Genomic DNA, 17,162 nt, shown 5'->3' with positions numbered 1-17,162 from the left:
CATTTTCAAATTATTTGATGAGATATTTTGCTGTCTTATATGCTTGTTTTTATCATACCTTAAGTGATGCAAGGCAGAAATTTCATTCCTCTACTTAATGTAAGAAGTTCTCTTTTATTTTACATTTTCCTGAAAACATTTTCTAACTGTTTTGCTGATAGCAAAACAAACCTTCAATAAGATACAGCTAAGATTAGCAATTAGTTGAAGTTAATTATCATAATAATTAATAGGATTAGTTAAACCCTCCTTGTTATTATGTTTCCCAGCCCTTCCCTCTTGTTTTGAGAATTGCAAAGACTTATGTGTAGTTTACATCATCTTACCTCATTTTTAGCTATAGAATGTCATAACTTAACCATAGAACTAATATTTAAAATGCCTTCACATGGTTTGGTGTATTTGACTGCCTTAATCTTGTTGGGTACTTGTACTTTCACAACTATGAAGGTATACTTTGTAACTTTTCTATATGCAAATCATTTTGATGCTTCTCCAACTAGGAATGTTATTTGAGTAACATTCATGTTCTCTTTCCTTGAATATAGAAAACAAGTACTTAGTTTTAGTTTGTATCTTGTATTACGTATTAAAAGCTGCCAAGGACAGGAGGTTATGACCTTTCATTCCACTAGTACAACAAAACACTTTTCACTTGAATTGCTAAACTTGATTATTTCCCCCCTCTCTGTGGACTTCAATTTTATCCTCTTGCAGTAGCTGCGCTGGTCGGATACAAGACCAGAGGTGGAGTTTGATTTTTGATTGTGAACTATACCCGAAAATGAGATGTTTTCTTCATAAAAAGTTGGCTAAATTCCATTTTACCCCTCTATGTTTTCTTGATATAGTTAAGAATCTCCTTGTGTTTTAGAAATTGCTAAAAACTCTCGTGTTTTAATAAATTTAGCAAAAAAAAACCCTTCTGTTAAAAACTAACTGAAGGTGGGGTGCACGCCCTTGAAGTGCGATTTGACTCTATTTTTTGCGTATTTTAATCTATCTAAAATTACTATGGTCAAATTGACTTTTTTAAATATTTCTTTTTGCATTTTCATCTCTTTTAAAATTGCAAATTCTTTTATTCTTAAATATATTAATATTAAATATCAAAATACAAAAAATAAAAAATTACTAAATTTTATTTTTCAAATTTAGATATCGACATTAATATAAATATTAAGAAATTATAATAATGATAAGTTATAGATTAGTTAAATATAATAATTATTTAAAATTAATTAATCTAAATCCTTAATTTTTTTTTATAAATTTAAGATATAAAGGTTAAATTAATTGGTTAGATATGGCGGCTTTCATCTAATCAATAAGAATCCAACGATCATTAAAAATATATATATATATATATATATATATAATATGTAAGGGTATAATGGTTATTTTAACAGAGAGGGGCGATTAAGCTGAATTTATAAAATATAAAGAAGGTTTTTGCCTATTTTCAAATTAGAGGAGAATTTTTTACTAAAAATTTTTAAAACACAAGGGGATTTTTTTGGTAATTTGGCCTAAAAAATTACCATGAGCACATGTGTATAAGTATTGTGTCATGACATAAACATTGTCATTCCACTAAAAGAATATTGGGGATTGCACTGAACAGTTTTTGATCTTATCTGAAGCTAAACTCTTCTGGAGGAAAATTTTCAATGGAAGTCTGTTTCTTGTAAAATAAGGCATTCAAATTCTTAAGGTGTACAAACTATTAAATGACCAAAGGTTGTTGCAAAGCTCGGAGTTAAAGTTGATGGCCATTAGCAAAGACAGTTAACGTGATTGATGGACACCTCTATAAGTGTTCTTTGGTTAGCTCAATCAAATTGAATTGAATCGAAAATTCGGTTAATTAAAATTTCGGCATGCTATTTCAATATTATATCGAAATGCTTGATTCCATTTGGTAAACATCCAACTTTATTTTTTATTGATTCAATTTTTATATTGAATTAATCGAGTTTCTTTTTTTTTTTTAATGAACGATGTAATGGTTAATTTATTAATTATAAGGGATAACTACACTCTTCTCCCTTGAGGTTTGGTATAACTATATGTAGACCTGTTGTGGTATGAGAAATTACATCTAGCACCTATGAAATTTATTTTTATCTAACAAATAAGTCCGACTATTAGTCAATTTTTATAGAATTTGTTGATATTAAAAGTAAAATTAAAAAAAAAGAATTATATTTCCCCAACTGATTTATTACTGGCTTATTGTAGGTTAAATAAATATTTTTATAATCAAATTATCCTAATACTTTTCTCACACATTAATGCATGTGAGAATGTACATCTTCACCGTTATAAAGGTAGTTTAGTTTGGAAAAAATTATTTGACCTGCAATAAGTCGGTAATAAATCAATCGAGGGTAAATATCAATTTTTTATTTAGTTTTTTTTTGTTAATGTCAACAAATTTAGTGAATTTTAACCAATATGGAGGTTATTTGTTAAATTTAAGCAAACTTCAAGAGTGTTATGTGTAATTTCGTAAAATAACAGGATGTCTACGTATAATTATATCAAATTTCAGAAGAGGAGAGTATAATTATTCCTAAAATATAACTTTACACTCTAATTAAATTAAAAAAAAAAAAGAAAGAAAAAGTGAGTTTTCTTCTTGTCATCCCTCTACCATGAAATATCACCCTTCAACTACCTTCACCATTAATGAGCTTGTGTAACGTTTTGGGATTGTCTTTTGAGTCACGTATTGGGGGAGAGATTCGGAGGGGGGCACTAAGCAGTAGGTCCGGCCAACACAAAGGAGTGATGTACACGACAAGAGGTTAAGATCTTTTTTGTTTCCTTGGCTAGGATATACCTTTTTTGTTTTTTTGTATTGATCATTGTTGTTGTATATAGATTAGGAATTCTGATTGTAAAAGGAATAAACACTCTTTATTTACTGTTTTTTAATTGTACACACTATAAATTTTTTGAAGTAATATACAGGTAGGGATCCGCCAAATTTTCCGTCGAGGTACAGACCACTTTTTTAAAAAAAGAAAAAAACTACCTTCCCTATTGAAGCGCGTGTATTCATACAAATATTCCACCTTTATTAGTGGAAAATTGTAAAAACAAAGTCAAAGTTGAACAAAATACAAAAATTAAATAGTCAAGTATGAAAAAAAAAAAAAAATGATTGGAGGCAAAGTGCCAAAATTCTTACAAGTTGAGGTGCGTGCTATTAATTTTTCGTAAAGGAAAATGAAACCCATAAGATTAAAACTGATTTCCCAACTGTCGATAAGACAAAGCGGAAGGATTCGGGTTGTAGAGGTGGTTTCAAACAGGGCTGTAAGAAGGGGAGGCAGACGTCCCTACAACACCAACGAAGAATACACTTGGCAGCACCGCGATTCACAAACTCGATTGACTCACCACCAAGTTTGTTTTGTAATCCAATGAGAAGAAGCTCAGACTGATGCTCTCTTGTTATTCATCTTCAATCCCCAGCTTCTTCTCCAAGACATTAATCAAGCTCAATCCTCACACGCCCCTCCTGTGCACAATGAGCCTCCGCTTTCATGCCTTTGCTGGAAACCCTATACGATCAAGAACCCCAAGACCAAGTGAACCCGTCTCTCCACAATCTGCACTCCAAACTCTTAGAACCCTGCTTTTGAGCAAACCCCATGAACCTAGTTCTCCTAATTTTAAGGTTTTGCTTTTCAGAAAGGGCAGACCTTTGGCTGGTTCCGAGACGGACGGGCACAGGTGGCATTTGGGGTGGCTCAGTTTAGGCGAGTGTAGGGCATTCTTGGAGAATTCAGAAGTGGGTCTGAGCGAGGATTCGTTGGCCTATTTGGGGTGTACATATGAGGATGATGCTGTGTACTGGGCTATGGATGTGTCCGAGGCTAGCGTGTTGGTGAATGAATTGGGCGCTAGACACTTTTGCTTTGTGGAATTGAGGACTCTTATGGTGGCCACTGATTGGGCTGATTCCAAGGCCATGGGTGAACTTGCTATAGCGGGGCATGTGAGTTTTTGCCTTCGATTTAACTTCCATCCTCCCCCCACTCCACATGGTTATACTATATTTGAATGTGATCAGCGTGTTAAGTTTAAAATCCTTCCACGTTCAGAGTTTTTATGCAAGATTTTGAGGGATATGGCCGGTTTGCTTATTAATGAACAGTGTGCAATTATATAAGAATTAGATTTGGGAATTAGCTCTTATCTTCTGTCTATCATTCAGTTTTCCACGTCGTGCTACACAAAAGTTTCTAATCCTTGTCCCAGTTCAACTTTCTGATGAAAAATCTGGCAAAAGGAGCAGGCTAAGTAATTTTCATAATATCCTCTCTAGTTTTTCACTTTGGAGTACAAGTGAGATACAATGTAGAGGTTTTTAAGTTATGATTCTGTTATTTTGGTGCTGCTAAGATAGAAAATCATGGTGCTTGGACAAACTTTAGCTCCCTCCCCCAATTTTGTATGATCAAATAAAAGACAAAAGAGGCATTTTAGAGTATCTGCAGAATTTACCCTTTGGTTCTTAAGTTGCCAACGCTTGTTGATGAATGGAGAAAAGAAAAGTGGATAATACATATGATAAGGCAGGGTTGCATGAAGTTAATAATGCGATTTAGCAGTGCCTTTGATTTAGTTGAAAGGAAATATTAGGGAGTGGAAACATCTCAAAGCTACAGCTTTGAGGAACTGAAAACTTGCCTTGACTGTTAGAGAAGCCAGGATTTGACCATTTGGGATGAGATGAAAAGATCATGTGAAAAGAAAGAAGAAAAAACTGTCAGAGAGTAAAGCTAGAAGCTGGGACATTACAAGGTAGAAGAAGGGACATAACAAGGAATCATGGCAAGGATTCTCTCCCAAGACTTTCACCGAAAAAACCTGTTATATCCAATAGATGTTTAGGTGAATATTTGGCTGGCATCTTCTGCTGAGAAGTTCATGGAACTTTATTGTTTGGTCTACGGGTAAAGGAACAATTAAAGGAAAATCTTGGTCATATGGTGCACTAAAACGAGAAGAGAAGATGATATGTATAGCTGATCCCTCCATCTCCATTATTGAAGGGCTTCTAAAGAGGAGGTGTGTCTTTGGCTAAAGGAGTGCTGTTGTCAGCTAGAGATTTCCTGATACTTTGGGTTCAGTATTTGCTAGTTCAAACTTTCACCATTTCCTCTATTAACTTCTTCAACTTGGAGACTCTCTCTGACCTGCAAGAGAGAACTGTATGTTGGGGCTCAGGTCCTCCTGTTATCGCATTAGTTCCCTTGAGTTGATTATCTCCCTCTGTGCCTACATCTTTAGTACTAGTACTTCTGATATTTCTTGAAAAATTTTCGATCCAGTGCCTCCCATTGTAGCTGCAAAAATACCTCATCTGTCGATAGAAGATGATACTATAATTAATGATCAATGGTAAAAAGCTACAGTGTATGAGGGAGAGAAAATAAGTAAAAAGGAGAAAGATGAGGACCAAGACTCTGTGAAAGATTCAGGGAGCTGAGCGGACTTCTGAACCAAAATAGAGCAGTTTTGAAATCAAAGAACCCTTTCTGACTGGAATACATATGTTGCCTCAGATATTTGACATTTTCCTAATTTTGTTGCAGAAGAGTGATGCACTTAATTTATTTCTGTATATAGTTCTTTGGCAATCTATCAGGATTGCACTTTCCTTTATGGATTCTCTGTCATGAAGGATTCTGAAGGACATCTTAATCTTGTGGGTGAAAATGCACTTATTTCCAGCTAGAGGATACTTAGGAAGGAGTTTCCACTTGGAGCAAATTCAAAATTTCTCCTTTCATGTTTTCTTCATCTTAATATTTGGTTAATTTTGATGGAGCAGTTTCATAGGTCTGGTAGAGTCGGTGCTGATGAAAACATCCTAGTTCAGTAACTGAAAATGGAAAATGTAACAAAAATTATGAGAAGAAAGAGAGCTAGAAATCGTCTTTCAACAAGTTATGAACGTGGATAAAAATATGAAAAGAAATCAACTTATGATCGAGTTACATGATGTGTCGAATAAACTTTGTTTCAGGCAGCTGGGTTCTATTATGTTTCAGGTTTCTTTTAATGCATTCATCAGATTAGCAGTCGTCTTAACGTCAATCGAGTTACCTCTGTGCTTGTGCATCAAGCAACTTATGATCTTCCTGTTTATACTTTCCCGAATTGGGGTTCATGCAATTTTTTCTGATACAGATAATGCTCTGCATCTTCCATAACCTAAAATCATTTCCATCAAATAGATGGTAATTCTTCCTAATTTGCAGTCATCATTCCAATCTTGTCTACGACTAAACTCTAAACGCCAATCCCTGTTTATGATTAAACCCCCAAACCCCATTCGTGTCTATGACTAAACCCTAGGCTCTTAATAGCAATTGTCAGGAGCTGTTTTTTTTATCATATTCACAGCATATGCAAAAATATGGAAAGAAAATAATTGCAAAACACAAGCTTTACGTGTTGATGACTGTCCTGTGTGTATGGTTGCTTAACATCAGTTTTTGCTTGAATAGTTCTTGCGAAAAAAAGGTCACCCATAAACTATTTATGCTAGGATAGTAGTTGGATTCGCAGTCAATGCACGTGAATGTAATATTGGGGTTGTCCCCATTCCATAGTCCAACAGTTATGGAGTTCTATTTTTTTACTCTTACTCCACCATCTGGTATCCTACAGCTCAATGGTGCGGCTTTACTATTTCAATATTCCTACAATCATAATGCTTGGTAATAGAGGACATGGAATTTCCTGTGGTAGAGTTTTTTGGTATTACAGCCCAATATTGCCCCTAAGGGACTGATGTTGCAGGAAGTACTTGTCTTCCCTTTTGCACATCGTGAACTGATCTTATCTAACGCATTGCACATGCTGTTCTTCTGGAAGTGTTGCTAATCATTTTCAAAAAAGTGGCTGTATGTCTTCCTGATGTTTTCATTATTAAATTATCTAACTTCAAAATTGATCAGGCTAGAGCTTTGCTAGAATGGCATAATACAGCCCGTTATTGTGGATACTGCGGAGGTAAGACAGTCCCCATGGAAGCTGGGAGACGGAAACAGTGTTCAAATGAGTTATGCAAAAAGAGGATCTACCCTCGTGTTGATCCAGTATGTGATTTAATCTTATTTTTGTTAGGTGAAAAGTTTCGTCTGTTCTTCACTTACTATACCGTCTTCCCTCTAATTTTGTGCCTACAGGTTGTTATTATGTTAGTCATAGATAAAGAGAATGACCGTGCATTATTAAGTAGGCAATCAAGATTTGTGCCGCGCATGTGGAGTTGCCTTGCTGGCTTTATAGAGGTCTGTCTCATTTATTTCCCACCTCAGGTTCTCGGGATGCATCATCATCGTAGTTTCTCCTCATGTATTTCCCGTCCTTCCTCCTCTTGTTTATGCTCACCTGTCCTCCCTTTATGGCTTGTCAAATTTAGCCAGGAGAAAGTTTAGAAGAGGCTGTAAGGAGAGAAACATGGGAGGAGACTGGTATTGAAGTTGGTGAAGTTGTCTATCACAGTTCTCAGCCGTGGCCTGGTATAGTCTCATTCTTGTACTTCAGTGCCTGGCTGGTCTATTATCCTTTGTTTCAAAAGTTCTGTTTGGTTCCTCGAGGATCAATGAAACCCCTTTAATTGAATAAACAAAAGAGGACCATACAGAGGTCAATGTAGTATTAGGAATGATCCAGCTATTGTTCGGTTTTCAAACTGTACCAGATCAAGTTCCTTGAAGAAAAATTATAGGTTTTAGTATGTGCCATCATTTTTCCAAATATTTTAGTTGGGCATAGGTTTATAAACTTCATGCCAATTCAGAACCAAACTGAATTATATATGATTTGAATTCCAGAGTTACTAGAATCCTTAAAAGGTAGCTTAAATAAAGAAAAAAAGCTAGAAATAGATACATTCTTAAAAGAATGTGCTTTATCCATTTGATCTTTTCGAAGGAGTTGAATTCTATTCCCTAAATTATGGATTAGCGTATTGCCTAATTTTAACAAAAGACATGTTAAATATGTGAGATACTTGAGGATTATTGTTGACTTATATTACATAGGTAAGACCCCAAGTTGCACAATTAGAAAAAAGAAAATAAGATTTACGAGTGTGTACCAGTTTTGGAATTCCAAATTTTTGTTGATAACAAACTTGGTAACCGTTTAGATTAATCTTGCCTTATTTTGCTTTTGTGAATTTATATGTATTGTGCATTTTTGTTGTTCATTGATCTTTTAACTAATTAACATCTCTGACCCTCCTAGGCAAAAGTATGTTTGACATCCTCATCCTAAACTACATCTCATATATTATCTTAACATCTCTGATTCTCTAAGTTACCCTCCTATTTACATCTCATATATTATCTCCTATACAAAGCTAAGATATAATTTTATATTTACAACTAAGAAACAAGATCTGCTGAATCATACTGTGATTTTCATCACTCCCACCCCCAAAAGCTATCAGATATATAGATGTTATCCATTCCCAGCTTGCCTATAACTTCTGCAAATTGTGCACTTGCTAGCCCCTTAGTCAACATGTCTGCCATTTGTTGCCTTGTTGGAACATATGGAGTGCAGATGAGTCCACTTTCGGATTTTCTTTTATAAAGTGCCGATCAATTTCAATGTGTTTGGTTCTATCATGTTGTACCGGGTTGTGAGCAATGCTAATTGCTGGCTTGTTGTCACAATAAAGCCTCATAGGTCCTTGCCTCTTAATCCTGAGGTCATTCAAGATGATATGTACCCATAAAAGCTCACATATGCCATGAGCCATAGCTCTAAATTCCGCTTCAGCACTTGATCTAACTACAGGTTGTTCTTGCTCCTTCAAGTGATCAAGTTGCCAAAAAACATAGTGCAATACCCAGTTGTTGACTTTCGGTCCGTAATTGAACCTGCCCAATCTGCATCTGTATTAACTTCAATTGCACTGCTTTAGATCTTCCTAAACATGATTCCTCTTCTAGGAGTAGTTTTAAGATGCCTCAATACTCTGTATACAACTCGAAGATGAACATTTTTAGGATCATGCATGAACTGGCTGATTACACTTAGTGTATATGCAATGTCCGGCCTGGTATGTGATAAATAAATTAGTCTTCCTACCAGCCTTTATACCTCCCTCTGTCAACAGGCTCACCATCCTTTGCTTCACTTAATTTGTGGTTTGGTTCAATAGGTGTATCAATTGGTTTGCACCCCATGATTCCAGTTTCTTTTAGAAGGTGCAGGATGTGCTTGCACTGAGTTCGATCGAGCCACTTCTATGCAGAGAAAGTATTTTAACTTTCCTAAGTCTTTAATTTCAAATTCCTAAGCAAGGTCATCTCTTCAGCATCATTGCGCGTGACTATAATATCATCTACATAAACAATAAAAATTGTCATTTTGCTTCTCTAGAGAATTTAATGAATAGAGTGTGATCTCCTTGACTTTGCTTGTACTTCATTCCTAGCATTACTTTTGTAAATCACCCAAACCATGCCCGAGGAGATTGTTTAAGACCATATAGAGCCTTTTACAATCTGCAACTTGATTCCCAAACTTATCTTCAAATCCAGGTGGGGCCGTCTATAAATCTCTTCATTCAAATTTCCATGTAAAAAGGCATTTTTTACATCAAATTGCTGCATTGGCCAATCAAAGTTAGCTACCAAGGATAACAATATACGTATATTGTTCATTTTCTACCAGAGCAAAGGTTTCATGGTAGTCTACCCCATAAGTTTCGGTATATTCTTTAGCTACAAGTCTCGCCTTTTATCTTTCCAACGAGCCATTTGCTTTCTATTTAACAGTGAACACCCATTTACATCCTACAAGTTTCTTTCCTCTTGATGAATCCACTATTTCCCATTTCTGATTTTTAATCAACGCATTCATTTCATCATTCATGGCATTTTTCCAGTTCTCATCCCTAAGTGCCTTATCAAGTGTTTGTGGTATGGAAATTGATTTTATTTTACTAAGAAAACACTTATGACTTTTAGAACATTTTTCAAGGGAAGTAAATGAGAAATTGAATGTTTGGTGCATGCTCGTGTTCCTTTCCTAATAGCAATAGGAACATCAAGTCATCACATTCAAGTGTTTGGATATCAGTACCCGCTGATTCAGGATCAGATTCTTGAGCGTGCTCTGATAAGGTTTGGACTGCATTCTTTCGTGAGTAGAGCAAGAGTGGCTTTATAGGATCTGCCAAGGTGCTAGTCTAGGTAGTGTTTGGCTCAACCTGCATATGTTGTTTAATAGGAGAACCATGATTTTCAGGAATTATAGGCTGGGCAATTTCTGGCTGAATCTGTATAGGTTTTTCCGTAGTGTCAGGGGAAGAGAAATCAAGTAAAAGATTATGTCTCCCATGCTTATCTTCGTGACAATGAGCTCTCTCCCCTGAAGATAAGTAGTACTAAAGACTCATTCTCAACAAAGATTTATGTGAGGAAGGATGATAGCATTTGTACCCTTTTTGTGTTGGAGAATAGCCAACAAAGATGCACTTTAGGACCCATGCGTCAAATTTTCCTCTATTGTTAGCATGAATATGAACAAAACTAACACACCCAAATACTTTGGGGTAAACTATTATTCAATTTTAAAGTAGGAAAGAAGCTATATAGAACCCCCATTGGTCTTTTGAACCCCAAAGTTCTAGAAGGAATTTGTTTATTAAGTGAGCTCCGGTTAACACAGCTTTCCCCCCAATAAGCTTTAGGCACATTCATTTGATACAATAAAGTTCTAGTTACTTCAAGCAAATGTTGATTCTTACGCTCGGCTACTCCATTTTGTTGAGGTGTGTCAACACAAGATGAATAATGGACAATACCTTCTTTTTGAAAGAATTAAGACAATGTTTGATTGATTGAAGTATTCCTTAGCATTATCACTCCTTACCCCTTTTATGCTCACTCCAAATTGATTTTTTATCAGCTAGAAAAACTTAGGAAAGATCTTGCTGACTTCAGATTTGTTTTTCATGAGAAAAATCCATGTTACCCTTGTGCAATCATCAATAAACCATTTAGCCCCAACACATTAGCTATCCTTGATGGTCCCATGTATCAGAATGAATCAAAGTGAAAGGTAACACAAATTTACACAAAGGAAAAGAGGTTCAGGAGGGTTTTGCAAACTCAAACATCATAATGCGTGTTTGCTCTAATACCATGAAGAAAGGAATAATTTCTCTTCTTTCATAACTAATACAACAGCTATCTATACAGGTCCTTACCCTCTAGTTTAGGGATTCCATCTATCAAAATCTCTAATTTAAAGGAGATTAAAGATCCTGAATATGTCCTAGCTACAATCAAGATATTATCTTGATTCAGTAAGATACCCTCCTATTTATAGCTCATATATTATCTCCTATTATCTTATATCATTTTATATTTACAACTAAGATACGAGATTTGCTGAATTATATTGCTGATCATCATTTTGTCAGATTCTAGGTGTAAATTAGATCGGTATAATGACAATTAAAGGATTATTTATAAAATGTATTCTGTGGATCTAATTGATTGTTTGGGTACCAATCTAAAGCTCAGAAACTACTGCTATGCTCTTTATTAATGTGTGCTACAGATGTTATATGTAGTAAGGCCTTGCTATTCATGTAATTATTCTAGATGAAATTGGACTTTTGGTAATGAATCATCATCAGCACAAGGTCATTCTGTTCCTTCTCAATATTTTACTTTGTTTACCTAAATACTAGTTTCGGATGTGATCGCAGTGGCAATATTGGTAAATTAGAACTTCAGCAATGATTTAGAAATGAACTGACTGATGTATGAGCTTCACTGGTAGTTTGGTGTGTGTATATATATATATATATATAGATGTGTGCGTGTAGCATATTCACATTGTAATTTGAGGAGACCCTGGTTAAAGACATAGAATTGGACAAGCAATTGTACTAGCTATTAAGTTCTTACAGATGTGACTTTTGAAACTAGTATGTCCATTCGTGGTTCTTTTCATCATTTAAGTATCTAATCTTCTGCTATTATTATTGGTATATAATGTAAACATAAGTGACTGTAGCAAAAAGTTTGTTTTCATTTTTGTCCCCTGTTTTCAGAAAGTGTACCAACTTTTTCTTGGGAGATAGCATTTTCTGGATGAATATGAATGTATTCGATACGAAGATATATGTAAAACTGTTTCTGATTGGTGTATCTTTGTTATAGTTGTATCTGGTGGTGGTGGTTGAGTTTACTCTATCATGCATTGACTACCATATGTTTGTTTTATAAAGGACAAGGCAGTGCAATGGTTATAGAATTGTGATGATTTATGGATCCGTCCACGACATTTTCTACTGAATGGGGTTGTTAACTCTTTGCAGGATTTGATTTTTTTTACCTATTCTAGTAACATATCAACATGTTTTTGAATCGCTTATCTTGTTGAAGCTTATCGTGAAATGATCGTTCCAGATAACGACAATTAAGGCGTAAATAACCACCTTTCCATAACTACAGAAAATTCTTGATACCAAAGTATTTTCTTCCAAATGTTTATACTTTCTGATTTAATTTGTTTTCCCCATCTGAAAGTTTGTATTGCTTTGATATAATAACAAAATGATGATAAGAATACTGTTCACATCTCATCATTTGTGTTCAAAAGCATGGTATTTAACTTGCTCATGAATATCCAAGATAATAACATGTAAAGCCTAAATTAGAAAGAATGATGGGTTGCTAAGTGCCTTAACAATTCAGTAGCCTAGAGTCATTAAAAAGACAGTAGTCAATCCCTGGATGCTATTCTTTTCAATCTGGAACATAAAACTTGCTTGATTGTTAATTTACCATGTTTCCATTTGTTTAGAACACCACAGAGGCAAGCAACAACAAGTAGATTGGGTAGGACTTAGACATGTTATCCCACATACTAGAATGTGGGACCTTGTTGCCAAGATGAGCCTTTTCCACTTAAAGTTAGTATAAGATGATGCAATGTTGAATGACTCTTGTTTTCTTATGAACTTAGTAGGAAAAGAACGACTTGGAATTCAAACACAACATGTTTATTACTTTTGCATTTCTGAATACTTGTTTACTTTACCATGGAATCTTGTTAACATTGTTCATGTTTCCAGCCATTCTGATATTAGTAAGCTCTCATGCTGACATAATGTTTCTTATGTGGTGTTTCCTTAGTTGGACCCAGCAGCATGCCATGCCAGCTAATGGTTGGGTTCTTTGCATATGCTAAATCACTTGAGATAAATGTGGATAAGGAAGAACTAGAAGGTATGTTTGTACAATAACTTTTCTAGTTGTTGGTTTGATTTCTTTTGTCTCTGGGAAAGGGGTTAAAGGGGGCCTGGAGGGGTCTTTCGCTGCCCAAAAATATATCTTGATGGTATACGATATATCCCAAAATGAAGAACATAAAGCTATAGTTCTAATGGTCTAATGTTAGAAAAGCATATGTATCTTGGCAGTTCCAGCACAGTTTATGGAAAAAGGATGGTTATGTTGACACCCACCCACTGGAAAATAGTGAAATATAGAAACAAACTTTTCACTTTGAATAATTATACAAACACTCCTTGATGCTAAAGTTTGCCTTACATTAACACTCCCCTTGACATTTTCTGCCTTAGAAAATGACGATGTATCACAAAATAATGAAATCACTTACTAAGCTATAAGTAACAAATTTAGCGAATTCTAATATTTTAACCAATATATATCTTTAATTTTTGACATTGGAGGAATTATGTGATTCTTTTACTTCTTATTTATTATTTTGTCATTCTTTTCCTTTCCACTGTTGTGTATATTTAACTAATTTAGATCACTTGAATATAATATAACTGTATTCGAAGATGAGTGTGGGGGAGGTTTTTGCGTGTGAACATACCTGCATGTGTATCTGTTTTTATGGGTGTTTGTGTATCTGGAAATACGTATATATGAGTGTCCTTTTCCTTGTCTCTATGTGTTGTCTGTTTTGTGGATGTGTGTTTCTGTTCTCTGGATATACTTATTATGGATATGTGTTTTTCCTTGTATCGATGTGTGTATCTCTATGTCGTGTGCATATTTATGTGTGTGTAGGTGTAGAATGAATATATGTGTATGTATATTTATAATGCAAGTGGAATGGTAGGAGAGAGACGAGTTCTTTTGGAAGAGTTCTACATTTGAAAATTTATAGGTGGGAGTAAAGATGTCCTGACACTTCCAATTTTTAGTCAATTTTTTCTTTTTTCCTTTTATTTCAACTATTTTGTAAGGGTGAGAACATAATTATTCTTATGAAAAATGACAGGTTTTTCATTTTACTTAGATAATTTCAGTGTCATTTTCATGTAATTTTAAAGGCATGCTCTTCTTTTTGTGCATGTGGTCTTGTTTATTGTTGATGTGATAACATAAAAACAATGAAATAAATTCTACGTTTGGACTTTTTGGTTAATTGTTTGTAAACCTTTTTGACAGAAATATCCTTCCTGTGAGAGGCGTGTGTTTCCCAATTTTCCACTAGTCTCAAGAGCAGAAACACTAGTCTTAAGAGTGGAAACAGACGAGAAAGTTAATGACATCTTATGTAACTTAGGTCGGTAAAATGTAATAATTTCTTGAAGTAAGAAGTTCTAATTAAATTTTGTTAAGTATTTCAAGAAACATATTTTTTCTTAATTACCAAACAAAACTTGCAATTTTTTCATATTTAAAAAATTTTGAATTACATTTTTCCATATAAAAGAAAGAGGTGGGAGTTTTTGTAAATTTTAATATTACCTTTACTCATATTGTAACGAATATATTTTAATATTGATCTTTTTCTTAGTTTGTTATTTTTTATTATTTTAGTTTGTAATGTAATTTTTTATTATAATATGGCAACCTGAAGTGCAAGTGTGTAACTTTAAGGCCATAATTGGTATGTAGAAATAAATTTGGGGGGAATAGAGTAAACTTAGGAATGGAATGATTTTGATATATCATTTCTATGTTTGGTATACCAAAGGAATGAAAAATAAATTGAATCAAAACTTTCCAAATTATGTAAATAATAAAAATTAATAATTAAAAAAAAATCTAAGGAATGTCTTATTACATAAGAAATATTATCTTAAAATCTTAAATTAATTATAAATTTATAATATATATTATTGAATGACTTCGTATGTTTAAATTATTTTTAGAAGTACTTATTATTTACATACTTAAGCATAATATAGAAAATATAGAATACAACAATATATGGTATATATGCTATTATATAATATTTTATGCTTATAGTAATATTAATAAAGATGTCAATATTTGTCAAAGAAAAAAATCCATCCCTTACATGTTATGAATAGGTAATACCATAGTGTGAGGATGGAATCACTAATCCCTTTCCTTATACCAATCACATATGTAGGAATAGACTAAAATGTCAATTCCATCCCCACCCCATTCCTACATACCAATCATGGCTTAAATATATTAGAGTAATGGATTAGTAATTGATTAATACTTTTCTCTTTTTACCCTTTGTTTTGTGTCCAAGTTCTTTCCCTTTTTCATTTCAACAGATCGGTCAACCGACCTACAAAACCACCATCCACCTCTCAACACAACATTGCTGACCACCCTTGCCGCTTCCTTCCCTGGCCTGCCTTTGCCGCCTCTGTCTTGTTTCCCACTGTATGTTTTTTGTCTGTGACCATATGTATGCGGCATGTGTATGTAATGTGGGTGTGCTTGTGCATGGCGAATATATGGATTATGCATGTGTCAACGACTCAACATAATGATCCCTATTTTTCTTTTTTCTTACTCCAAGTGTCAAGATTGTAATATTTTTCTTAAATAGGAAGCTTGTAGCATTTACACAGGGCCTTAGCCTTTCCAAAGGTTGCATTAATATCAATTTATTTGGCTATTAAGGTCGTTTTGCCACCTGACGGATCTTTTCACTGTCTAGATGCTAAATGGCATAGCAGAGAAGAGGTAAAGAAAGCTCTAACATTTGCTGAATATGAGAAAGCACAGAAAACGGCTGCGGCTAAGGTGGAGCAAATGTGCAAAGGGGTGGAGAAAGGGCAAAACTTGTCTTCAGATTTCAATGTCGAAAGTGGAGAACTTGCTCCTATGTTTGTACCTGGACCTTTTGCAATTGCTCATCATCTCATCTCTTCTTGGGCCAATCAGGTTGTGCTGAATGGTGTTCAAACACAGAAACAAGCTGCTGGTTCGCTATCAAGTTTATAGTTCCCAAAAGAAGCTAGATGCAGAAGAGAGAGAGGTTCAACTTTGTTACGATCACTTGCGAATTGCTAATCTGGGTATTCTTTTCATCACCTAATTAAATATTATATGTATAGCATGGATTTACTCCATATCTCTGAAAAACTTGGTTAGCTTTTGAAGATATTTGAGTCTGAAGAGGCACGATATTTCATCTGAAAATCCAGCTTCAAAAAGTCTTCATAGACATTGGATCTTGGTTGCCTAAATTTTTTGTTTTGTTAATGCCAGTTGGAGTATGCTGATGCATATCTGGTATTTATACTACAATGTATAACAGCCTACAAGAGTTGATATCATTTGCTAAGTTCCATCTTGCTACATTGGGAGACATGTTAAAATAATTTGAAGTTGTGCATTATACGAGGTCGAGCGTACAGAGAAATTTCGACTTTTTACAATTGTCCATGCACAGCATTTGAAATTGCATCTGTAACAGACATTTATGTGTATGTTCCTACTGCCAGTTTTTAGACAAAACCCATTCCTGGACTCTCCATTTCTGTTATTCCCCACTTTGTAACTTGCCATCTATCATGTAGGCAGGAAGAAGGTTAGAGGGTATAACTTCATTCGCAAAGTGTAGTTTTACATCACGGATTTTGGTGTAAAGTAGCCCATGAGTAGTTATGGGTATTGATTATAGTGTATGCATAACATTATTTGAGAAGGCGGCAACTATATACATTGCATGTTCGATGTAACAACAGTTTATTATCCCAACACATTCTTATTCATATTCCTTAATAGACTATGTTGTATTGAATAATAGATGGTAATTATTTTAATTTATATTTACTAAAGATTTGTGTTTTACTGGTTTCTCTACAAGAGGATGGAAATATATTAAAGAAACAAAAAAAAAAA

General features: G+C 34.4%; 1 protein-coding gene across 1 annotated transcript; it reads left to right on the top strand.

Moving 5' to 3' along the window:
* Positions 3,269-16,661, top strand: LOC105166440 (nudix hydrolase 19, chloroplastic). Its single transcript, XM_011085789.2, has 6 exons — positions 3,269-4,009; positions 6,984-7,124; positions 7,215-7,319; positions 7,451-7,550; positions 13,203-13,295; positions 15,973-16,661. The coding sequence occupies exons 1-6, from the start codon at positions 3,452-3,454 to the stop codon at positions 16,257-16,259; spliced, it is 1,284 nt and encodes a 427-aa protein (XP_011084091.1). The 5' UTR covers positions 3,269-3,451; the 3' UTR covers positions 16,260-16,661.

This window comes from Sesamum indicum, linkage group LG7 (assembly GCF_000512975.1).
Source record: "Sesamum indicum cultivar Zhongzhi No. 13 linkage group LG7, S_indicum_v1.0, whole genome shotgun sequence".
Lineage (NCBI taxonomy): Eukaryota > Viridiplantae > Streptophyta > Magnoliopsida > Lamiales > Pedaliaceae > Sesamum > Sesamum indicum.
Note: the sequence above shows the minus strand (reverse complement) of the source record. Positions and strands in the feature narration are given on the sequence as shown.